This window comes from Callorhinchus milii, unplaced genomic scaffold (genome assembly GCF_018977255.1).
Source record: "Callorhinchus milii isolate IMCB2004 unplaced genomic scaffold, IMCB_Cmil_1.0 Scaffold11, whole genome shotgun sequence".
NCBI lineage: Eukaryota > Metazoa > Chordata > Chondrichthyes > Chimaeriformes > Callorhinchidae > Callorhinchus > Callorhinchus milii.
In genome coordinates, this window is record NW_024704752.1 from 15,076,064 (window position 1) to 15,101,967 (window position 25,904).

The following is a 25,904-nucleotide window of genomic DNA, read 5'->3' on the forward strand; positions in this document are numbered from 1 at the left end:
AAACAGGATACAAAACACTTCCAATTAAACAGAAACTTTTTTTAAAAAAATCACAGTGAGCACAGTGCATCATTCATCCAAGTTAGGTCAATCGAAAACCAATGTATTAGTTATTAAGGAAGTTGGTTTAAAAACCGTGCAAGTCATCTATTTGGTACATTACAGGTAAACCATCCATCACCAAGTACAGCCTTAATCTGAGCAAAGGATTATTATTAAATGATAAAACAAAGTCTTTAACTTCTTTCCTAATTCAATAGAGTGCATCAATGGTCATGGTATTTTCCTGGCATCCTTTGTTCCATCACCAAATGATCACAAGATTGTAACAAAATGCAAAATGCCGCAGATGCTGGAAATCTGAAAACAAAAACAGAAGTCACGAGGAACACTCAGCAGATCAGGCAGCATCTATGGAGAAAGGACCTGCTGAATGTTCCCAGCGACTTCTGCTTTTGTTTTCAGATTTCCAGCATCTGCAGTATTTTGTGTTTTACTTATATTTAAATTCACTGCCACTTCTCCTCTCGGAATGCCTATCTTGAAGAAGTTCTGCTCTTCTCTTCGGTGACATAACTTTCGTTCTTCCGTTTTACCCTGCTCTCCTTTGCTATCTGTTTCCTTTCTTGTGTTTGTCAGACCATAACAGCTCACATTCCCCCTCTTCTGTGACCATCTTGGTCCCAGATACACCTTTTCTCTCTGCCTGTTTTGTTGCAATTTCAACCCCCCCCACCCCTTTGTTCTGCAGTATTAACACCCCTGTTCCCCTGCTTTGTTGCAATCCCATTTGTTTGGCATCATTAACACCTCTTTAACCCATCGTCCCCTGTCCTCTACCCCATTTTCTCCTTTGTCTTCCCTGCCCTGCCCCCCCCTTCTCTGTTAGCCCTTAAAAGCCTCTCCCTCCCAACATGCCCCAGTTCTGACAAAGGGTCGTGGACCCGAAATGTTGACTCACTTTTCTTTCTCCATAGATGCTGCCTGACCTGCTGAGTGTACCAAGCGACTTCTGTTTTTGATCACAAGATTGTACCTTGTGACCTGATGCCTGGAGAGACTAATGTTCATGTAGTTTGAATACAATGCAATACTAGCTGTGGGAGAAGATATGGTATAATAGTATGCAACAAAGGAGAAAATTAGTTGAAATAACCCAAATTAGTCATTGATTTGGACACTTCTACAAGAATTCAAGCGTTTCCTTTCCAACATTGAAGCGCAAGGTGTTTTAATATCCTACTACATTCACCAGTATAGTAATCAGCGATGAGACTATGGTGCAACTTCAAGTCATTACGAAATGCATCCATCCTCTTAAAAATATAGTTTTTAAACAAGAAACTCACCCACCCCAGATTCTCAAGTCTGCAATATATGATGCACAAATCTTCACGTGGATTTTACGTTCATTATGCAGATCCCACATTAAATGGTTATTAAGAAAGATTACAAGGCAATTTGTACAATTTCATTGCAAGAGATGCTGATTGGTTGCAATGCCATTGCTTCACATTCACAACTAATTGCTACGATAAATTGCACAAAATTGTGAAATTGTAGAGTTCAGCTCTCCAAATGCACGAACCACTATAACTCAATACCATCATGTGTTAAACCCGTTAGCTCAATGATAGTGTAAGGTTGATGAGTGTGCTTTAGTCTTATGATCAGATACGCACAACATATAATTTATTACATTAACACAGGGATGTGAGGCTACTGCCCTCTTTACAATAGTGGCAAAAATATAAGGGTCTCGTACCCAAAGTGCGATCTTGTGCTTCTGACAATCCAATGCAGTGCTGGAAATGTGCAATATTGTTGGAGATGCCGTTTTTCTAGATGAGACTTTAAACCGAGGTTCCACCTGTGCTTGTTCATGTGGATGTTAAAGATCCCATAGCACAATGTAAAAAGAGAAGGGAATTCTCCCAGTGCCCTGGCCAACAATCCCACAAATAAAATTGGTCATTCACTTCATGATTATCCGTGGGACATTGCTGTGTGCACATTCACCTATAAATACAGTCACTGGACTTCACAGTAAAATCCTGTGAAGTTCTAGGCCATATCCTGACAATGTGTTAAGGCACTATAATGCAATGATTATTATATGATAAACTGAATGACTTCACTGAGTCCTGATTTATTAAAGGTGCAAAGGGTCTTCACTTTATGCTGCCAGTTTTATTTTGGAGTGGGGGAGAAAGACATGCCTAATAATAATCCCTTCAAAAAACAAAACAATAATTGGTCATTTTCAATCCACGACCGTTTGTGGGACACTGCTGCCACGTTTTTCTCACAAATATACGGTCAATTCAATTTACAGCATATTCTGTGAAGAGCTTTGAGACGTCTAGAAGACGTGAAAAGCGCTATATCAAATACAAGGATTATTATTATTATTATAGAGGAGGAGGATTGTGCTCCAAGCCAAAGAACCACTGTTCCCACTGAACCTCCTCTCTCCTCAAAACAGTACCCGTTGCCTTTGTTTCTCCGGGTCTGGCCTCCTCCTCGTCCCCCAAGTCCTCCACTCCACCCTCGGCGGCCGTGCTTTCAGCCACTATGCCCCGAGGCTCTGGAACTGCCTTCCTCACTCCCTCCGTCTTGCTCCCTCTCTTCCCATTTTCAGGTCTCTGCTGAAGACCATTCTTTTCGACCGCGCCTTTGGTTACCTTCCTCCCCCTCCCCCTGGCTCGGCCCCGGGATCCGTTACTGTAAAGTGCTCTGAGATGCCGTCCGGCATGGAGGGCGCTATATAAATCTAAGTTGTTTTTGTTGTTTAGTCTATAATATTGGATCTATGTGCTACATTGATTAATGGGTTGCCTGCCAGACAGCAATCTCAAATGAAGTGCAGAGCTGTCTTCAAACACCACAGTGTTTGAAGTTTTCTATCTATCAAATCCGTTCATGTAATAAACAACAACAACTTGGATTTATATAGCACCCTCCACGCCGGACGGCGCCTCAGAGTGCTTTAAAGTAACAGATCCCGGGACCGAGCCAGGGGGAGGGGGAGGAATCTTCTGAAACACACTTATACACTGCAATCTAACCAAACTCTAGTGTTTGACCGACAGAGGCCAATTTAAGTCATCAAAACTACAGGGAAATTTATTTCCATATGTGGACTCAGTTGCGAGGAAGGCTTCAACTATCTCACTGTTTTATCTTCAAGGCATCACATGGATTAGATTTCATAATGCAAGGCATAGATGGCACGTTACCTTTTCTGCTTTTTTGTCAGAGATGTCTTGTTTTTCTAAAACCGACATGCTCTCCTTCAGATTTTTCACAATGTCTGCTGGAGACTTATGAGACTTGCCAAATGGGAATGGCATTGTTGCTAAGTAAATATATCTGTTCCACTATTCTAGGTCGATCTGTAAATGAGCAGAAAGAGGCGATTTTAGTGAATTGTATGACCATAACACAACAAAATAATGTATTACACTTTAAAATTTTAAGCAAAATTCTTTACTTAAAAACTGAAATTACAGCCACATCCACTTGTACAATATCGTTCTACATAATGAATGGCTAAATGTTTTAGATACAATTATCTTCTCCTCCTTTGGGGTAAGCAGTATCTCCTCGGAGCTGAACTGGCTCCAAGGTGACATGCCTAGCAATGGAATGTCGGAATCGAGCCAGACCTCTGGGGCGGTCCAGTAGTCAGGTTCCCGAGTCCAGTGCAATTCTTTCACACAGTCTGAGCAAGTCTTCTATGAGCAGTGCCTTCAGCATTCAACATGGGAAAACGTATTTACAATGGTTTAAATGCTAATAAAGCTCTTTAAATTCATGGAAGTGATAAACAGCAGTTTGCATTTATATAGCGCCGTTCAAGTGGGGTAGAATCTTGGGAGTGCTGAATAAGTGCAAATCATAGATTAATGGAGCTATAATTCCCTAATTAACAGGCAAACTTAATTAAAGAAAACATGGCAAAAAGGCATTTTGTATTTCCCCACAGCAGAACTGGGAGCAGCCACGGTTGGTATTTTCAACTTTGAATAAAACACGGTTTTCTGCAAAAGTATAAACTTACTTCAAAACAGGTCAAATATTTATTTCCAAAGAAAACACTATGTTTGGTCAATCAACATTAGTAGTCTACTTTGCTGCAGGCATGTGACCACAGCTATAATACTTCCTAAAAATTCAATGTCAGAAAGAGACTTGAAGGTTACCCGAAATACATTCTTTTATATTTGTCAGAAACTGATTAGCTAAGCTTTAACGGGAAACAAATCCTAAAAGAGGATCCCTCTGTAGTATAAATCGAGGATTGATCTGTGAGGTGGGGAAGAAGTGAATTGAGCCACAAAGATTTAGCTGCAACAACAAAGCAGAGACAGATACTATTCAAATTAGAGATTCATAGATAATCTAGATAATCTCACATTGATGTTGCTGAATTTGTTTTCACCCAGGTAAAGCTTGGATGGAGCATTTACTCTCCCAAAGGTTAAAGGATTTTAAATCATCTTGTGTCATAAGAGTAGATCTGCAAAACCGCAAGTCTTACACTGTGGTTTTTAAACAGAAAATATGATCAGGTCACAATAGGTGCAATATTTTCTACAAATGCATTAACTCAATTATATGGTTCAGTTCATCGTTTTTAGGAGCATCTGTTCCAACAGAATCACGCTGTGTAACCTCTATTTATACTACCATCTTAATAGTGGTATTTAAGCAAATATGAAATGGGTTCTGCACAAAACTGGTTGTATATAAGCCATCCAAAAACTAGAGTTCGTTACAAAGAACTCTATTCCCTGTTTCTAGGATTTAATATCATTTTTCAAGCCTCATTTTCCCAATTATGAGTGTCTAACACTAGTATCCCGCAATCTATTATGGTCAGCAAAATGGAATTACTCAAAATGCATCTTCATACAAGAAAGCTATAATGTGAACAGAGAGAGCTTTATTCTAACCTGAGACATGGCAAGGTTAAAAATATTGAGGCTCTGATGCTCCTGTCTGCAAACCATAATTATTGAGAACGACCAATTGAGTAGTTTATTTTTCTTTTCAGTCTTTGCACCTTTACCTTTGCATTTTTCTAATTAAACTCAGTGAAATAAGTAATTTAATGAAAATCTAATTTATAACTCCCCAATGAGTTCCTATAAAATACCCAAAGTGGTATAAAGTATTACAATTCCAGCTATGCACAAAATCAGACACTCAGTGTGTTTCTCTGAAATGATTTTCCATATTCAACCATTTACACATTTAAAACAAATGGTTACTACAGACATGGCCTTAATCATATCAAGCAGTCCAAGACTCAGCAATTACCAAGCACTTTAGCATGGTCAAAAACACATACAAGTGTATCAAACTTGTATTTCCTGGTGTCTTAACTCAGTAACCAGTGGGTTTCATTCTAATCTTTCATTCTGAGAATTCAGAATTCTGTCACTAAAACAAGGTCTCAGGAGATGAACATCTGCTACTTCCCACAATCTAATAAACAATGTGACCGCTCATCAAGGTCAGAAACCAAAAAGGGGTGGGAAGGAAAAGTAAGAACACCAATCGAAACAAAAACATCCAATCTAATATTTAGCTGTTTAATACTTTTTCGCATTGTCAAACATCCTTCCATAAAATATTACACAAGATTGTCAGCTTCACCGAAGTCCCGAAAACGATTCCATCTCGGCAGGTATGAAGGTTATTAAGGGATGGGATTTAGATTCCAAAAGCGACAACCCTCGTATGCAAGACACATACATTTGTAACAGAATCAAGCAGTCCTTCAATTCTGTATCGAGACCAAATCGATGCACAACTGAGCCAAGAAGTTAAAATGAGTTTGTATCACTGAAAAAAATAATTACAAAGCTCAGCAAGGGAAACCCAAACTGAAGCTCATCTACCTTAATTCAGTTCAACTAAGCCACAATATACCAGTCCCACTCTGATGCCAAAGAATAATAAAAAGAACAGAAATGTTCTTTTGATCATTTAGCAGAGGGATTTCAAGATGGGCGAATTTTCAACATACTGTATATGTAATCCTCACTGTGGGAGTGTCGACAGCTAGCAGTTACTGATCAACAGAAACAGCTGCTCACTGCAAAGAACATGCATCAATGCCTGGACAAAATGTGCTTTTAAAAGGCTCCAAACAAAGTTGTTTTTCATTTTCAAGTGATTTTATAGAAATCATAAATAAGATAGGGAATTTCGGGAAACTGTTGCAAAAATACTCTATTCATATAAATAACCTCAATTTTGATTTTGCTTGATTAAATGAGTTCCTGTTTAAAAATCATTCAGTCTTCAGTATAATGTGACTGATAATCTTATCAAGCGTCTTCCTTGGCAACTGGTGCAAATCCAAATGAAAATTTAGACAGAAAATGTTTAGTGAAACCGATGGCGACTCCCACTCACAAGTCAGTATCAAATCTGGAAATGCTCTAAACAATTGTTAGAGCAATCAAAGTTTAATAGTAATCAAATCTAACCTGCAAAGACCAATAACAATAAAAGCATATAACCAACCCCACGATTGGAATGCATTTTCAAGCACTTGTTATAAATTGCTTTCACCATGCACTTGTCTGTACAAAGCAGAACAAATACATGCTTATCAACTCACTCCAAGAGGGTTTGTTGGGGAGAATTAAATTTTACAACTGCAATAAAAAAGTTCTTAAACTTCTTATGTCAACTAAGTTACTTATAATTCTGAAATTGTGCCCTTTTGAGAATAATGCAGTGTTTGTAAATTTATGGAAAAATAATTGTGTAGCAAAATAAATATTTCATAGTATTAGTTTTTCCTTCATTTCTGATTTTCTATTTTGTTCCTATGCAGTTTCTTTACTTTTCCAGTTTTGAGTCAATAAACTGTTGGTCATTTTTCCTCTGACACATGGAACTGAGCATACAACATTCATAAAATTTCAGTTAAACTTACTCTGAAAAGCTTTGAGGGCTATACTGCCTCTTCATAGCAATTTTAATCCTTCCCTTCATATTCTCATGCTACACCAAAATAAGTCACAAAACGTTTAGATTCTGGTATTGAAGCTCCAACACTCCGACTACAAATAGTTGGGAGTTGTATAATGAGAGCGTATTGATGAGTTGTATGAACTATTATCACATCGTGAAAACATCTTGAGAGAGCTTCACAGGAATTATTGTTTGTAGGCAATTTGCACAAAGCAATGTCCCACAAACAGCCATGAATTGAACGAAAACTTTATCGAGGGGGTGGTTAACTAGGTCATTGGGAGAACGAAACACGCTTCTCTTTTTTATATAAATATTGCCATGGGATCTTCAATGTCCACCTGAACAGGAAAGTGGGGACCTTGATTTAATACCTCATCTGAAGGATGGCACCTCTACCAATGCAGCGTATACTCTGAGAACACTGTACAGGTACGTGAGGGGCAAAAAAAGCAAAGGAAGAAACCCTACTTTCCTCCAACTTCTGCAATTATACATTAATTTGAATCTGCTGGATTTAGCCTCTTACGCTGGAAGAACCACATGGTCAGCTATATGAAACTGTTGCAACAGCACAACATACAAGTACAGCAACTAATTAAAAATTGGCAGCATTGAGATTTTGTAATAAATATGTAATAGAGAATGGTGGGACACCGGTTCCACTTCTGAGAAAAGCTTCACAGATCACTGATCAGTCTTATTCATTGAAAAAGCAATTCTTTATGCTTCAGCGATTATGTTTTGCACAACAGACATCAAAATTTGTTAAAAAGAGGCTCTTTGCCAATTCGCTGCTGACTTCCTAACTCTTCCCTCCTCAAGCTGCAGACCATTCAGAAATCTGCAGCTCGTTTTCTCTCCCGCACCAGGCTTTGTGAGCCTATCATCCCCATGATATAACCAGGGGTCACAGTCTTAAAATTAAGGGTCAGCCTCTTAGAACAGAGTTGAGGAAACATTTCTTCCCTCAGAGAGTAGTGAACTTACGGAATTCATTACCCCAGAAGGCTGCAGATGCTCAGTCCTTGAACATTTTCAAGGCTGAGACTGATAGATTCTTGAAAAATAGAGGGATTAGGGGATATGGGGAAAGGGCAGGTAATCAGAGTTAGGTGAGAAGATCAGCCATGATCTTATTGAATGGCGGGGCAGGCACGAAGGGCCGAATGGCCTACTCCTGCTCCTAATTCTTATGTTCTTATTATGTTCTTATGCTTACCCACCTCCACTGGTTCCCTAATTCCCCAAAGGATCGAATTCAAGATCCTCGTTCTCACTTTTAAATCCCTTCACGGTCTTGCTCCACCCTATCTCTGTGACCGCCTATAACCCTACCAACTCCCTCCCTCCTGGCTCAGCTTAGAAGAGCCCTAAAAAAGAAAAGAATTATGAATGTCTGTCACTACATTCACCTCTATGTCACGTGGGCGCCAAAGAAAGGCTGAATGGAACAAAACTTAGATCACCAGACTGATTCCACTCCTCTCATGAGTGCCTGATAAGCTGTGGACAGATGGGTATGTTTCTGCACACCTGCTGACCCTAACCCCAAATTCAATTACTGTATTCTGAACAGCAGGTTAAGATGGCACCGAAACTATGATCAGCCACTCGTTCCCTTGAGACTCAATCCTTTGCCTTCTGACCTTCTCTGACCTCACAATGCACATCTAACACAGTCCTTACAGCTAACAGAAAAGGTATCCTCAGCTACGGTCAAGGCTCACCAACATCATAAACACATGCATAAAGCATAGTGGGAGACATACCTGTCAGGAAAAAAAATGAAGTCCAACCGCTGCCTAAGACTGAAAAACCAGCAGTAGTCCAGACTTCCTGATTTGTTATTTATGAATCTGGTTTATACATTGTTCAAACCAGCAGACGGCATCTACTGTTAAAAGTAGTGTTATCGCCATTTGTCCAACAAACTCTTCTATGTAATTACTGCGCTTTTTTTCCAATTTGTGACATATTCCATTGAAGGGAAAGCAATTTTCTCCAAATCAGTGTATGTTAAAACACAGTACTCCTGCTCCTCAAAGAGTACTGTGCCTCGCGTGATTTTACTGCATCCACTCAGATTGAATACATCTTGTCAGACAAAACTAATAGACCAGACTTTTAAAGCAGCCTCTTTCAAACTTTTTGTGTGGTGCCCACCTTCGGAGCTTAATGTCACATGAGCACCGCTGACTTTCTAGAACACACCATGTTTGTGCATTCCTCTCCCCCTTATCCTCTTGCCCCCAAACTGGTTAGCGACCGATATTTCAATCAAAGGAAACAGGACGAACTGGTGTTTTGATTTTTTCTCTCTCTCCGAAGCCCAGCCTCTGCTCACACTCAGCTTATTTCTCCCCACCAACACCCACAAGAACTTGTGCAAAATGCTGGTAAGACAAGAATTTTTATTGCTCAATAACCTGTTCACATCTCCTCAATTTCTTCGTCAATTAAATGTGTGTTTGACAATTGTGACCACATAATGCTCCTTCAGTCATTTTTAATGGGTATATTGCTTCCACCAAGGATAAAGGAGCTATTGTCTTAATAATAATCGTTGCAGTTGATATAACGCCTTTGTACGTCATTGAGACACCTCAAAGCACTTCATAGAATATACTGTAAAGTTTATTTACTTAGCTTATTCTCCTCCCCCTTCTGCTCCTGACTCAAGCTAGCGTTTTGGTTTCATGGTGACGAGACATCCTTTGATACCTTAACCAAATGGCTATTCATGTATGAATCTAGACAGGTTATATGCCCTGGGGGTGGGGAGAAAGGGAAAAAAAATCAAAGCGATGCTAATCATGTCTTAATTATTCAAGTGCACTTTACAGCAAATTTTATTGCACGTTGATAAGGAGCAGAAACTCTGATGATCATTCTTCTCCCTAATCCATGGGCACAATTGCCAGTTCTAGCATCACTATTACAATGAGTCTATAAATAGAGGGAATCAATTCAAGATATTAGTAAACAAGTAAATGGGGAGCTTAGGAGAACACTTTTTTTATTATACACGCAGTGTAGTTAAGATATGGAATGCCCTGCCGGGAACGGTAGTTGAGGCAAAATACACATTGGCCTTCAAGAGTCAAGAAAAGTGTCAGCTAGAGGGGAATGGAGAAAAGGTAAGTAAATGGGACTCGACTACCAGCCCATATCTTTACATGGTTCAAACATTCCTTTGAACAGTTCAGTTTTGTTATCACAATATTTACCTTCAACTGCAACTATTCTTAGAAAATGAAACTGTAACTGCAATTAAAGTAAAGTACTATTTCTAGAGATAAGCAAACATCGATCTATATTCTGCTACCAAATTCAAATTGGAATTCCAATGGAACGCTCCATTTTAATTAGTTGCACAACTTATAGAAACTGAAGAATGCGGTCTTCTCCCCACCCCCTGGTTGGGAAATTCCACTCAGTTGTGGGAACTTTGAGTGCAATCTGAACAAAATATGCCTCCATGCAAGTAATGGATTGTATCCTTCCATTGCCGATCCATCATCATTTGTAAAGCTGTGACTTTTGTAGCATCAGATTCCCAAATGCTTACTAATCATTTATTTGAACAAAGAACATGCAATATGTTGATATGTACCAGAAAAATTTTGATCCTAAAAATGTACGCATTAGTTTAAAATACTCTGATTAAAACTAGGTTATCTATCATGAATATATAATCAAATGGGGAACTTCTGTGCCCACTTCACTTTTTGTGAAAACGTCAACAAATAGCTATGACGCAACCATGAAAAATACCCAGGCTAATAGAGGGTAAATAAGTTAGTACTTTTTAAAGAATGTTCCAACGTTCCTGGCTTAACCGCAGCATTTTGCTAAGAGCAATCTCTTCACAAGCAAGAGGACCTGGGTTTGATTCCCGGCAGGGTGAAACTTTAGGCAAATTTCCTTACTCCACACGCCTCTGTTGACCTAGCAGTAAGTAGGAAACCAGTTGTTAATTGATTGGTGGATTGCTTTTCCGGGGGCAATAATCCCTTAAAAAGAATAATTTGGTCACTCAATCCATGACACTGTGGGACACTGCTGTGCGCAATTGGCTGCTGCGTTCCGCCCACAAAATACGCAGTCAATTCACTTTACTGTATATTCCATTGAAGCACTTTGAGACGTCTCAAAGACGTGATAAGGCGCTATATCAAATGCAAGGATTATTCTTATTAGCACTCACGTGGAGTATAAGCACTGGCTGAACTGGATGGGTCGAATGGCCTGTTTCTGAGCTGTACTTTCTATTAATGTGGTCGATGAACATTTTCAATCACCCACTTTCCAAAGTCAAATTGGAGTAATTTCACATGATGCAACTACTTGCTTTCAATAACACATTAACAAAACATTTGTGAGGTACAATGTACCAATTCACAATTAAAAGTCCAGGTGATGATCACAAGCTGAAGCCATGTGGGTGGCATCAACATTATTTCTACTTTATGATACAAATGCCAAATCTATTCTTAAAAAGTTCTAGCTCTATCTCGGGATTAAACGATTCATAATCTATATTCTTATATTTATACATCAGGAATTTCATCAGTTCTTTCTTACTGCTCTTTGCAAAATTAATAGTTTACCAGCACATCACAACATCTAACTGACCTTGAAGTTTTTTTCCCCCAACAATAAAACCCACCGTGCCATACAGCAGAAAGAAAGTCTAAATTCACAATTTATTTTTATTGGGCGACATCAGGGAGGAGTGAAGAAATTTGCCAGAGAAATGGATAATCAGAAAAGATCAAATTACAAGTGTGACCTACTCCGAGCAGGATCACCAAGGTAGAGGCCTAAAACTAGATTGCCTATTCACCCTCAGTCAGCATAGCATTAGGGAATGGGAAAAATATAGAAACTTCTTCAAATGTCCTCAAATCACCTACAGGGCAAATACAGGGGCTTTAGGAAGTACTTACAAATAAAGTGTCCAAAATAAACCACTCTGCAACTCATTTCATGTCAGACTATTCTCAATAGTACAATACAAAGTGAGATAGTTTAAAAAAATAAACATTTTGCTATAATAGTATTCCCATTTCTATCTCCTGTCCAAATCTTCACATTAAACTACCATAAACAGTACTTTGAGGATGTCTTAAAAAAGATATCTGACCACAATATTGATTTAACTTTCTTTTTAAACTAGATCCCTTTGTTTACTTAATGGAATGCGGCTTTCAGTTACAATGCAATGTCATTTGTGTTTGCTAACATTCATAACTTTAGTGAGAATTCATATATCTAGTAAAATCAGATGGTTACAGTTTATTGGGGACTCTTGTAGCATATTGGTTAGAGCACTCGTCTTGCAAACAAGAGAACCTGGGTTTGATTCCCGGGCAGGGCGGAATAGTAGGCAAGTTTCCTTCCTCCATGTATACCTGGTTGTTAGTTGATTATGATCACTTTTCCGAGGGTAATAATCCCTTCAAAATAATTTTAAAAAAATAATAATTTGGTCACTCAATCCACGGCTGTTTGTTGGACACTGCTGCGCACAATTGCCTGCAGGGTTTCGCCCACAAAATATACTGTCAATCCACTTTACAGTATATTCTGCGAAGCACTTTGAGACATCTCAAAGATGTGATAAAGCACTATATCAAGTGCAAGGGCTAGTATTATTATTCTATATCAGGCAAGTAATACGATTTGGAAAATATCAATCTGCTGGTAACACATTTAAAGCCACTACTATGCTGCATCACTATCAGTCCGCTGAAATGAGCACAAAATAATCCGAGCTGGTGTAAATATACTGGCAACATGCCACACACCAGCATTAGAGCACAGTACCGCAGTAATTCAAAGGCCTACATACCTTAAAGTGGCTTGCAAATATTTTTCGGCGCTGTCTGGTCTGTATAATCTCATGACAAACTCGCTACTCTAATAAAACCAGCACACACAAGACAGTGATTGCTTTAATCCCTGCATACCTAAAACTTTCAGAAATGTTGGAAGGGAAATATGTAGATATGAATTTGGCATTATACTTTCCACTCACAAGTTACAGAGTATAATAAGCCATTAGGACCCTTTGAGGTCACTTGTAACCCAAGAGGACAGAGCAACACTGAGTCAGGATAAATCTGTTAATACATTTATCTTAGTCACTTATTTGCACATTAACAGACCGACTGAAAGCACCAGAAAGACCTGCAACATGCAAGAGCCTTGGCAATGGAATTTTACATTTATTTTAAAGATATATTCAATATTCTAGTTCCATTGTTATAGTCAAGGAAATATTAAATCTGTGCATTATCTTTAGGTATCAATTTACTAAGTCTTTTTTGGTATGATGTGACTACTGTATTGCTGGCAGGAATGTCAAACATCGCTGCGGTTGTGTGACAAGAAGCTGCAGAATGTCAAACAGGTGCAAACACGCAGAAGGAGATGGGGGGGGGGGGGGGAGGAAAACCCCAGGGATTGGGGGAAAGGTGTGTAAAAAATAAAATCACTCCATTAAAGAGAGGTACAAAATGAACCCAGGGAGTTGAGCAACTGGAGAACGGGACCACCCAGGAAAGGTGCAGGGAGAGGCGAATAGACAAATCTCCCTGGGAAAGGAGCAGGCGGGAGGGAGACAGGAAGAGAGACAGACAGATTGTCTGCCCCAGTTAAGGAATAGGGAAGAGACAACAAATGTATTTATACGCAGCCTTTCCCCAACCCAAGACAGCCCAGTCCAGGGGGAGAAAGAGTAATCCTGGTCGGCTGGGGGAGGAATAGAAGGGGGGGATGTACTGAGGGGTATTAGAAGGGGACTGGACTGGGAGGGATAGTGGGGGACTGGACTGGGGAGGGGGGGAGGAAATAAAGGGGATTGTACTTGGGCGGGGCAATTGGGGGGACTGTGCTGGGGGCAATTAGGGGGGACTGTACTGGGGGGCAATTGGGGGGACTGTACTGGGGGGGCAATTAGGGGGGACTGTACTGGGGGGCAATTAGGGGGGACTGTACTGGGGGGCAATTAGGGGGGGACTGTACTGGGGGGCAATTAGGGGGGACTGTACTGGGGGGCAATTAGGGGGGGACTGTACTGGGGGGGCAATTAGGGGGGACTGTACTGGGGGGCAATTAGGGGGGGACTATACTGGGGGGGCAATTAGGGGGGGACTGTACTGGGGGGGCAATTAGGGGGGGACTATACTGGGGGGGGAGGGGGGGAGAGAGCCTCGGCTCAGCCAAACCGCTTCCACAGAACGTAAACTCAACACATAACGGTCACCAGCAACAGCCATGAAATCACAGCGGCGGCGGCGGCCCGGGGCCCGGGGCCCGGAGCCCGGAGTCCGGACTCAAGCGGCTCTCAGTCGGTACCGGGGCCTGGGCCTGGGCCTGGGACCGCGTCAGCCGGGCGGTCGCGTGGTGAAGCGCCTCCCGTCCCGGGCGGGCGGGCGGGCGGGCGCGCCTCAGGGGGTTGATCCCGGGGCCTGTACCGCCGCCGCCGCCGCGCCCGCCCAGAGACGCCGAGCTCACCCGGGGAGGGCCGACTAGGCCGCAGCTGAGGCCTCGGGGCTGGAGTGAGGAGGTGCCCGGGGGGTGAGGAGGCTGGGGCTGGGCTGAGGGGACTCACGGTTGCCGGTGGGTGGCGCAGTGCGGCTCGCTGCCCTCCCCGTGTCTCTCTGGCCGCCGCTCCTCCCGTCTCTCTCTCTCTCTCGCCGCCGCTTCCTTCTCACGAGCGGCCACAGCGCGACGCGACGCGCGACGCACCGCACCTGCCGGCGTCCACCGTCAGCACGTCGGGTCGGGTCGGCCAGCGTCGTGGCGTCAGAGCGCTCGCGCGCGCGCTCGCTCGCTCGCTCAGGCCCCACACGCGCACGCGCCCGCGAGCGCGTCGTGTGTCAGTCGACGCGGGAGCGGCGTAGACACCGACAGTCACTACACACACAGACCGTCACTACACACAGACAGTCACTATACACACACAGACAGACACACACACACACAGTCACTACACACACAGACAGTCACTACACACACACACAGACAGTCACTACACACACACAGACAGTCACTACACACACAGACAGTCACTACACACAGACAGTCACTACACACACACAGACAGACACACACACACACACACAGTCACTACACACACAGACAGTCACAACACACACACAGACAGACAGTCACACACACAGACAGTCACTACACACACACACAGACAGTCACTACACACACACAGACAGTCACACACACACACAGTCACTACACACACACAGACAGTCACACACAGACAGTCACACACAGACAGTCACACACAGACAGTCACACACAGACACAGACAGTCAAACACACACAGTCACACACACACAGTCTCACACACACACACAGTCACACACAGACTCAGACAGTCACACACACAGGGACACACATACAGGAACACGCACACACACAGTCACACACAGACAGTCACACACACACAGACAGTAACAGACACACAGCAACACACACACACAGGAGCACACACAGTAATACACAACTACAGGAACACACACACAGGAACACACGAACACACACATAGGAGCGCACACACACAGGAACATGCACACACACACACACACAGGAATACACACACACAGGAGCACACACAGTAATACACAACTACAGGAACACACGAACACACACATAGGAGCGCACACACACAGGAATACACACACAGGAACACACACACAGGAACACACACACACAGGAACACGCACACACAGCATTAGCACAGGAGCACACACACACATTTATCTTTGACAGTGAGAAATCGTTCTAAATATATTCCATAAATTAATGAATATGAGTGATCGTCAATCCTGTTGAATACAACCTGACAGAACTGATCACGTGTCTTCAGTTTAATTCTTCTCTGAAAACTAGGAAATACATTACCTTCCATTGACTTTCCAATGTCACTTACGGTTAAATATTATTATCAAAGAAACATTTAGTATTTCCCAGATACCGGATATTAGTACAACACAAGTGTCTTTTGCCTTTCGTTTCAGGTTACATAATTAACATTAAAAAATTTTTAACTCCGAGATAGGAGAATTGTGAAGTCGAAAGAAAATGTTGCATGTGTGCGCTCTAGTGGTGTATTGTTGAAGTAAAGTTTTCAAGTTTGGGAAATCGCTCGTTTCCATAACGTGAACTGAATTTGTCAATAAGTTTTTTGAACATTTTTTGGAAAGAAAGGCGAGACGCAAGGTAAATGAATTAACATCGTAGAAAAACACATTACATTGCTTCTTGTCTCATATTTCCCTTTTTCTGTCGGACTTTGTGCTAAGAACACCACCAAATTGAAAACCTTTTTTGTAGAGTTAACCTTTTCGTTTCCGTGATGGTTTTGCTGTTGGCACAGTCGGTACAAGCATTGCTCAACGTCGACAATCCTATGTTTAAATACTCAGTTTGTCCTGAACTAACTAACTAACTAACTAACTAACTAACTAACTAACGTTAGCCGGGGTAGTGGTAAGGATTTTATAACCGGCCTCACTGTTCCTGGACAACAGAGACTCCTGCACTCACACTTTCCTGTTCTTTTAAAGTCAGCAGTTATATTCTCAGTTTCACTTTATCCCCAAATCACTTGTGATGATACAGAGCAGAAATAAACAAAGAACACATTCCCCCAATGCCTCACATAATCAAACAACCAGTTTATCAACAAGAAATGTTTGAAGACCGGATTTTTGGAAGAATTCATCAAATCGCCTTGTTCATTCAAGTCTGTTTTGGTAAATATTCAATTTCAATATCTACCATCAAAGCTCACACGTGAAAAATAACAACATGGAAAACAACAACGCCTTGCACTTATAGGGTGCCCCTGGTGCCGGGTAGGGTCTCCGAGGGCTGGACAGGGGTGGATTCTGATGGGAACAGGTTAACGAAGGGATTATTGCACCAATGGAACCGTATTCTAGCGGAAGGGGGGGGGGGGGGGAAGGTTTTCAGGCACAAAAAGGATGAGAAAAATATAAAACAACGAAATTGCCGAGAAAGAATGCATGGCATTATTCTGTCTGTAGAGGGCATTACAGTATAAAACACTGAGGAAACTGACCCCTGTATAAGCCAATTTGTTGGGCTGGTTGTTAAACACCATAGATTAATTATGTTAAAATATCAAAGGTATTATGTTCTGAAAAAACAGACATGTTTAATGGTAGTCGATTACTGAACCCCAATTCTTCTTATTTTTGTACAAAACACAACAAAATCCAAGAAAAACAAAACTATGAAACAAAATGACTATTTTGAAACTTTTTTTTTGAACTACCACACACTAGAAACATAAAATACCATTGGACAGAGATGAATTACAGACCTACAGTTTATTCCCACAACTTTTGCAGGGCTACACATGCTTTGCAACAAAAATATTGTACCAAAACATTCCATTAAGTTTGTTGAAACATTTGTGTGACTGTTGAAACACAGTTTCAATCAAAGATACTAATAATGCAATAAAAAGTAAAACAAAGTCAGCGGAATTTGATCCGTATCACAATATAAGCTTGAGATTGGTGAGGTACATTTGTTTCATTTTTGCTTTGTTTTTATTTTGTAATTTTTATTTTGTAATCATTTTTATTTTGCAATAATGAGTGTTGCAAAAGCCTATTGCAAATGGGGTATCCAAGTGAAATAAATGTAATGTGTTGTTATTGATGTTGCAAAGCCATAAAGCCAACATCCACAGTGCCATTAAAGGCTCTATATTCATCTAAGTTCGACAGCAGTTGAGAAAGTTCTGTTTTGAGGACTGTGGTTTCATGGCATTCTTCCTCTTGGTTTTTTCTACATTGTGATGCTTTATAGTATCAACTGTATGTCTTTCAGACCTCCTTAAACAGCTGAATGGCTACCCATATCTGTCACTACCCTTAAAGAACTGAAAACAGAAACTCTACTGTATAGCTGTTCTTGCTAAGAATATCATGAGATGTTTTTACACTACAATGTTTACTCCCTCTTTCTTCTCCTAAAGGTGCTAACTTCTGCTGGAATACAATTCAATAGACACTAACTCGCCTAAGAAGATATTCATCATGGATGCCTCTAGACCTGAGGTCGGCAATCTTTTTCATCCAGAGAATAATAATCCTTGCATTTCATATAACGTCTTATCAGGTCGTTCAGACGTCTCAAAGCTTCACAGAATATACTGTAAAGTGAATTGACTGTATATTTTGTGGCCAAAACATGGCAGCCAATTGCATACAGCAGAGGTCCCACAAACAGTCGTGGATTGAGTGAACACATTTTTAAAAAATGTCAAATGCTGAAAGTCCAGAGATTTTAATTGTTAACACGTCCAGGTGCTAGATCATTTTATTTTGCTGCTTTTTTTTCTCACATAACTAACGTCAGCAGAGAGTCACTTCCCCTTTCTTTAGATTCCTGAAAAAATGATTGCACGCCAAGATTTGTCTGCCCAAAACCATCAGTACTGTCCGGCTATTCATCTGCAGGGGGCGTCACAGCTGAGCTCGATCCTATCCTCACTTAACTCCACGTCTGAGAGCAGGAGTCATTCGAGTATTGTCAGGAGTAGGACCCTGCTTGATAGTTCTTCTCTCTAAGTATCAGGGCTACTCAATGTGTTTCTTCACCACTCGAATTGAATGAATAAATTCAACCAAGACAGCAACAACTTACATTTATATAGCGCCCTTCATGCAGGGTAGAGTTCCAGAGCGTTTAGTTGACTAGACTAGAGGTTGAACCTGATAGTTCATTATTATTATTCACTCACAGTTCCACAAACTACTATTTGAATCACTAAGATCGAACATGCGGTTTAAACTTAAGAATCGCTCAGGCATCAAATAAAAATTTAAATTGGGCAAACAGAAGGCTCCCACTCCTCAATCACGTTTTCAACAGAACAACAAAGAAGTAAATGGTAAAAGAGAAACTGGTGGCCCATTTAAAAAATAACAAGCTCTTTGGAAGATCAAACAAGTAAAAATGCTGCCACAGAGTATCAATAAAATATTCCTAGGGACTTGTCAAATTCAAAATTAACTATTAAACAATATTATAAGCATGGCCTCAGAATAGAGAAGCAATAATTTTTTGAGTGGGTTCTGGATCACTGGTTAAAATTAACTGTAATTGAATTACATGCTTTGTTCTGTCATACTACATTGCACATTACATGGAAATTCAAGATGAATATGTTGTCGATTTTAGCAATTCATTCCAAATTTGACAAGACCCTGGGGAAATATTCTATTTATATTACAATTTTTAAGGTGTTTTTTTGACAGATTAATAACAGCTACTTGGGAAAGGTATTCAAGGGTGGCCATTACTGTAGAACCATTATCAGTATGAGAGGAGCTGAAAACTGAGAAAAAAGATGAAACTATTTTAAAGTATCTTACTCTAAAATGTGAGTACCACCCCATATATTTAAATGGTTTTGCCTTTGGATGGAATTAATGATAATTCTCATCCCTGACATTTCCCTAAGGCTGACAACTCTGGGGTCTTCATGAATGACGGAAAGGAGACATTGAGGTACACGAAGCAAAGATTGCATGGGCCAACGTGTGGGCTAGATTCTACAAAACCAAAGCCATCAGCGGATCCTGCAAAAGTGATCTCTGAGAGGGAGAGACTTTCTTAGGCAGGAGAGAAATGTGGGGGCAAGAAATAAAAACTTACCAGTCCAGAGGACAAAGATGGGACTGGGATTCATGGCCAGGGATAAAGGCTGCACTGAGTTTCAGAGTAGCTTCTGATTGTATAAAGTTGGAATATTGTGAATAAGATGCAACAGATAAGTACATTACTCCCTAAAGGTTTTCATGTTTGTGCTACATTTAAATTCGCGTATATGTTAGCTCAGCAAATATAGTGAAATATACACAAAAATATAGCACATTTTAAAAATAGTAATCCTTGAACTAGTCCAAACTTCCTCCCTCCCCATCCATACAAACAAAACATGAAAGTTTTTTTAAAAAATCTTTCAGTGATGAATATGCTGAGCTTTGTGATTTTTCAGCTTCTGGGATTTTTCTGAATTCCAAATATTATTTGACAAATTGTTATTTAAAATGTTCTGGTTTTAGTCCAAGAAACTATTCAGTGACATCATTGAACTAATGTAACATCATTAGTCAGGAAATACTTTGATTCCCAACAGCTCTGATGCCAGGTGAGTACAATAAAGTATCATTAATACTGGGTTTTTAACAAATTTTGTTTAAATGTAAATAGCTTGAGGGCAAGATTATGCTGTCCATGTTTTAATAGATCTTACTCTCTATAAAATTATTATCCCATTAAATGCGTTGATACTGAAAATGAGCATGGGCCAAGTAACAGAACAACTTCTGAATCAGAAATGGAGATCCTTCTGTTTACAAATCCAAATGGTGAGATGAAGTGATCCTGGGATTTGCAATCAAAATTCACCTCAATTAGGAGTATAGCCAGAGAGAGTAGAATGGGTTGAATAGCTTGTTTATCAAAGGCCTATTGTCTGGGGATGTTTCCCACGCTCCAGTTGATGCATTTAAAGTTGTGTGTCCAGATGGTTCAACGGTATGTAGAACTTCAGATATATGGACCACGCACAGTTTGTCAACCCAAGTATCTTAGTGTAATGTTTGATTGTGTAAATTTAAATCCACTCCATTGCTATTCTCCTTTAGTGGATAACTAATCTTAACAGATTCTGATGCTCTATAGCATTTTATTGCCCCGGAAATGGAGAGTCTACCTGATTGGTGTGAAACAACATTTTTCTGTTCTGGTCAAGGGTTGTGAAAACTCTAGGTTATGGCTAACAAGCTGTGAAGCTGGTTAGCGACTTCAGAGAAAACGTATCTACCCTATTGACTCCGCAAACTGATCATGTTCTCCCAAATGCTATTTTTACAGCCTTGAGAAATTCATTAAAGATGTAGGAATTCTAGCAGTAGGGTGTCGTTATTCACAGAGTGTGATTGCTACCAACCAGATCCTATGGCTGTGGTGTAATTTTGACTCAATACTTGGAGATACGTGAAAAAAAGGTGCATTCTAATTAAAACAGAATAAAATTTTGTTAAAAATTAAAATCTTTGCATTTTTATTGCAAGAGTTTCTTTATATAAAGGTAAGCCCCTCAATGCTTGAATACTGAGGTCAATCATTGTCAAGTGAAACACGCATACATCACTTTATGGCTGTCTGCTCCACTTATGAGGGGGCAAGGTAAGTGTGAATACAGGCCAGGGAGAAGAATAGGGATAACATAGCTATGAAAGTGTGAAAACAGATACACTAAAGAACAAATCCAGACAAATCCTGAGGATGAGGCTAGATAATCAGTAGGAGAGACATGTCAAAGATGGTGGGAAAAGTGACAGTGAGAAAGTTGTTCTTGAGAGATGATGTTATAAGTTCCCACAAGTACGTAATGTGAAAATAGGACAGTCAGGAGCGGAGGCTGGAGTCTTTTGGACTCCAATTGTTAGATTGTGAATAAGATGCAATGGATACGTATATTACTCCCTAAAGGTTTTCGTGTTTGTGCTACATTTAAATTTGCATATGTGTTAGCTCAGCAAATACAGTGAAATGAAAGCTAATGCAACCTGCCACTTTTACAAATATTTGTAAACTAGCAGGGGTAAAATATTTGTAAAATGACCTCCCCGTTGCATCTTCCCAATTTTGAGATCAATACTCTAAATCAATACTTTTGAAATCTCAACTCTAACGTATCATTTTCCTGGACCTCAAAATCAGAGCATTGGTGCAGGAAGAGGCAGGCCATTCAACTCTTGAGCCAGGAGTGTCATTAGGTCATGGAAGCTCTTTATCTTTCTAATCCCATTTCCCTGCCTTTTCCCCTTAATACCCTTACTTCCCAAGTATATATCTATCTATCGCCTTGTTAATCAAACACTTCAATTGGTTCTGCATCTATGGCCTCCCATGCAGCGCATTGCACATTCTCACCGCACTTTGGTGAAACTCCTTATCTCCCTCACTCTTTCCCTTTTCATGTAATTTAATATCTTCAAGCACAACTTTGGTACTATTTAACCATTGTAATTTATTTCAATCCTCTCTTTGACTTCTTTCAAACTTGGTGGTTTGCATTGTGGGGTGTTGGCCCTTCACCCAGTTTTCAATATTTAAAAAAAGGATTAATGGTGTAAACTAGATGTGGATCACAAGCCTACAAGTACAATAACTAAATTAAGAATGCCCCACAAATAAATCATCATATATTTTATTATATTACATACATGTTATTATGTTATTTACATCCTCATATATTTTATTTGCTAAGAAAATTCTAGCATGGGCCACTTCTGCTGCATTTGTTTTCGACAAGTATACAGCAAAGAAAATAAAGTAAAAATACAGTAGTCAACAGAAATGGAATGAAATCTTGACACTGTTAGATGAATATTTGCAGATATGGTCTAAATACTCTGTTGAAATACCACAGAACATCCAAGATAAGAATGATGAAAAGTTTTTTTTTAAAAAAGAGAACATTGGAATAGGATTGTTTTCAATGCTAATTATGAAATGATTCAACTCTTACATGGGTTGCCCTGATTATGACTTCGTTTCAGTATATTCTTAAAGATCCACTGTAGTTTTCAAAGATATGTTTTTTATTATTAGGTGAAAGGAGGAATGGAGGCTTGGGGCACGTGCTGTTACACAGCAGATAACACGGAACGAATGAATTGTTTATAAAAGCAAGAGTATTCTCAGTTCTAATTACACTGTTCAGTCTTGTGCTGAGCGTTATGGTAACTAAATGAGGATTAGCTCATTGAAAATGAGCATTGAACCATTTAGGAGAGGTTGCAGTGAAACCTTGGGTTTTGACGAGCGTGGGAAGAGTTCTGAACAATCCCGGGTCATGGATGTAGTTTCAGACAATCCCACCCACCCCCTCCTAATGGGACATTGTAGCATGTTTACCACAATGCCTGAACCACATAACGTTGGGTACATGTGGCTGAGTGAAAGCTCCTCCCAAAGATCAGGAAAGAGAGAGAGATATAGTTAGGAAGAGAGAGGAACTGGGTTGAAACAAATCCAGTGTAAGCTAAATCCACCCACTGCCTAACAAGTGTGGAATACCAGAGAGAGAGAGACACACACACACACACACACACACAGAGTCAAATACATTTGATAGATACAGCATTTGAAATGCTGTACTCTGTCCAGCGCCTTGGGACATCCTCCCAACATGAAAGGCACTATACAAATGTAATCTTCTTGTTGTTGTTTTTATTGTACGAATATGTACAGGTTGCATTTTATATCGCCCACAAAATATGTAGCCAATTTACTTTACAGTATATTCTGTGAAGCGCTTTGAGCTGCGTCGAAGACATGATAAGGTGCTATATCAAATACAAGGATTATTATTATTATTGTTAGCAAACTGAATACATACAGGACAATGCGTTAATAATAGTAAGTCTTTAATTAAGACTGGACAAAGTTGATCCTTTTCAGATTTTTCCACAACAACGATTGAGGTCGAAACCCAATCCAAAAATGTCAATGGGATTGCCCAGTATAAAGAAGCCAAACCAAACTGGAAAATCTGATCCACCTAAACTAGCTGGAGATAACAATCACCAATCTCCCCTGTTTACAACAGTAAAGGTGGAAAAAGTTCACGGTCTAACATGTATTAGAACGAAAAAGGGGAAAACGTGGAGTCAATAAAAATAAAAACACATGCAAATTGTCCTTGGACACCCAAATTCGCTTGAGTGATGCATACATATGTGTGTCCCAGTTTCCATGGCGATTAAACTGGTGCACTGCCTTCTGAAAGGATTCACCTTATGGCCCGCATCCCCTGGCTACGCAGCGCTGCTTTTACGCAGTTAATCTGCACGGTTGTTAGGAAATATTGTGAAAGGAGGTTATTGTTCGCAAGAATTTCCCACGTTCGTCCATTCGCCTGGCAGTCGCGTGTCTTAAGGCAAACAGAACGGCTGCAATGGGCAACCCCAACCCTCCCCCCACAAAAAAAGAAACTTTGGATCGAATGAAGGGACATCTGCTTCTGAGAAGCTGCCCTAACAGCCCCCACCCCCTCACCAGTCCATCACTCACAAAGCAGTTACCAGAGCTTGAGGGAGGAATCATGGACATTTAAAAGCTTTGGTTACAAAATACACGCACTTCCACAGGCAGGAGAAGAGAATCCTCTCTGCTGTTAATTGTCGGGTCAAGTGTAAACTTATGCTCCGAGGATGTTGCACCTGCTAACCTTACGTCCAACAAGCTCGAATAAATCACTAATCTATTCTAAAATGTTGTAATTTTATTGAATGGAAAATGCAAGCGCATTTTTTTTAAAAAAAACCTCTGCCACTTTTCTGCCCTCCCCCATTGATTCTCATTTCCCCCTCATACTGGGCACCTCAGTACCTCACTCAAGTGGCTATTATTCATATGTCTTGACAATGAGTATTGATAGACTGTTAGAATTGGGCTTGGCTGGCAATGATGAAATCCAAGTATATCTAACATCCAGTCCACAAACACTCACAAGGTTAGGGTCATTGGTCAGAAACCTGAAGCCCAATAGACCACCTAGTCTGAGCCCGATACAAATCTTCATCTTAAAATTTAAGATGGGGCAGAATTGTGGAAAATTCTTACATTCAGCTTTAATCTGAAAGATGGTTTACCTCAGCTCTTGAAAAAAAACGGCTTCCAAATCAAAGAATCTTCCACGATTTTGCGGGATCTGAAATTTAAGACAAATGCTCTTACAGGCTAAAGCTAGGTAGTACTGTGGACCTCAGTAGCAGAAACTCTGTCTGATTTCTCTCCTTAAACCAGGAGCTATAGGACTATATTAGCACCCCAATTGCCTCCTCCCCAAAATATCAAATAACTTAGCACAAACCGAGATTCAATTCCCTAACCCTTTGTTCACTATAAAAATGTGGAATAGGCCTTAGTCACAGAGTAATCCATTATATTTGGAGGCCTTGCTATAAATTATATTGGTGATTTGCTAAATACATGGACAGACTGCAAATTGTCTTAGGCTAAGTTGCAATCAATTAGTTCATGGAAACATCTCAAAGTGTAATATTTTTGTGCCATCTTCACATGTTATACTCACATTAATCTATTTAATGTGAGGATTAATGAGATCAAAAAGTTCTGGGATAGTCTCTTTAGCCCACAAATGCCTTAAACACCCTTTTGATTGAAAGCTCCATGGGATTATTTAGCTGACAGAACATACATCTGCTTGGGTAATTCCTAACCTCAGACTTCAACCTTCTGTTTAGCCTTCTGTCTCTTGTTCCTTGTGTCGTTTTCTTCTCCTTCATTCACCACAAGCAGTGAAAAAGCAGCATTGCCCATTCATTCTGAATGTGTTATTCTGTAATGGACATCACAATCGTTATAGCGGACAGTAAGGATTTAGGTCACAGTATTGCATTGGAGTGCCATCTTAGACTTTGTGATTCCTAGTCCTAGGGGTTTGAACCTAAAACCTTCTAACTCAGATGAGAGAGTGCTATCACTCAGCCAGGCTGCCACACGATTATAACACAACACCAAACAATATTTAATAATATAATCCTTGCATTTGATATAGCGCTTTTCACATCTTCTAAACGTCCCAAAGCGCTTCACAGAATATACTGTAAAGTGAATTGACTGTATATTTGTGGGCGAACGTGGCAGCCAATTGCGCACAGCAATGTCCCACAAACAGTCGTGGATTGAAAATGACCAATTTATTATTGTTTTGTTTTTGAAGGGATTATTATTAGGCTCTGTGTGGAGTAAGGAAACTTGCCCAAGGTTTAGCCCTGCCTGGAATTGAACTCAGG

At 40.3% G+C, this 25,904-nt stretch overlaps 1 protein-coding gene across 2 annotated transcripts in view; it reads right to left on the reverse strand.

Moving 5' to 3' along the window:
* cab39 (calcium binding protein 39) overlaps window positions 1-14,767 on the reverse strand; it is a 28,378-nt gene extending 13,611 nt beyond the window's left edge. Inside the window, exons 1-3 of one of the 2 annotated variants that reach the window (XM_042339181.1) lie at window positions 14,618-14,767; window positions 9,642-9,767; window positions 3,240-3,395 (exon numbers count right to left, since the gene is read on the reverse strand). In XM_042339181.1, coding sequence (XP_042195115.1) covers window positions 3,240-3,353 — 114 coding nt within the window. In that variant the 5' untranslated portion in view covers window positions 3,354-3,395; window positions 9,642-9,767; window positions 14,618-14,767. The remainder of the gene's footprint in view (window positions 1-3,239; window positions 3,396-9,641; window positions 9,768-14,617) is intronic. The other variant, XM_007887891.2, reaches the window with a different exon arrangement.
* Between the last annotated feature and the right edge of the window lie 11,137 nt (window positions 14,768-25,904).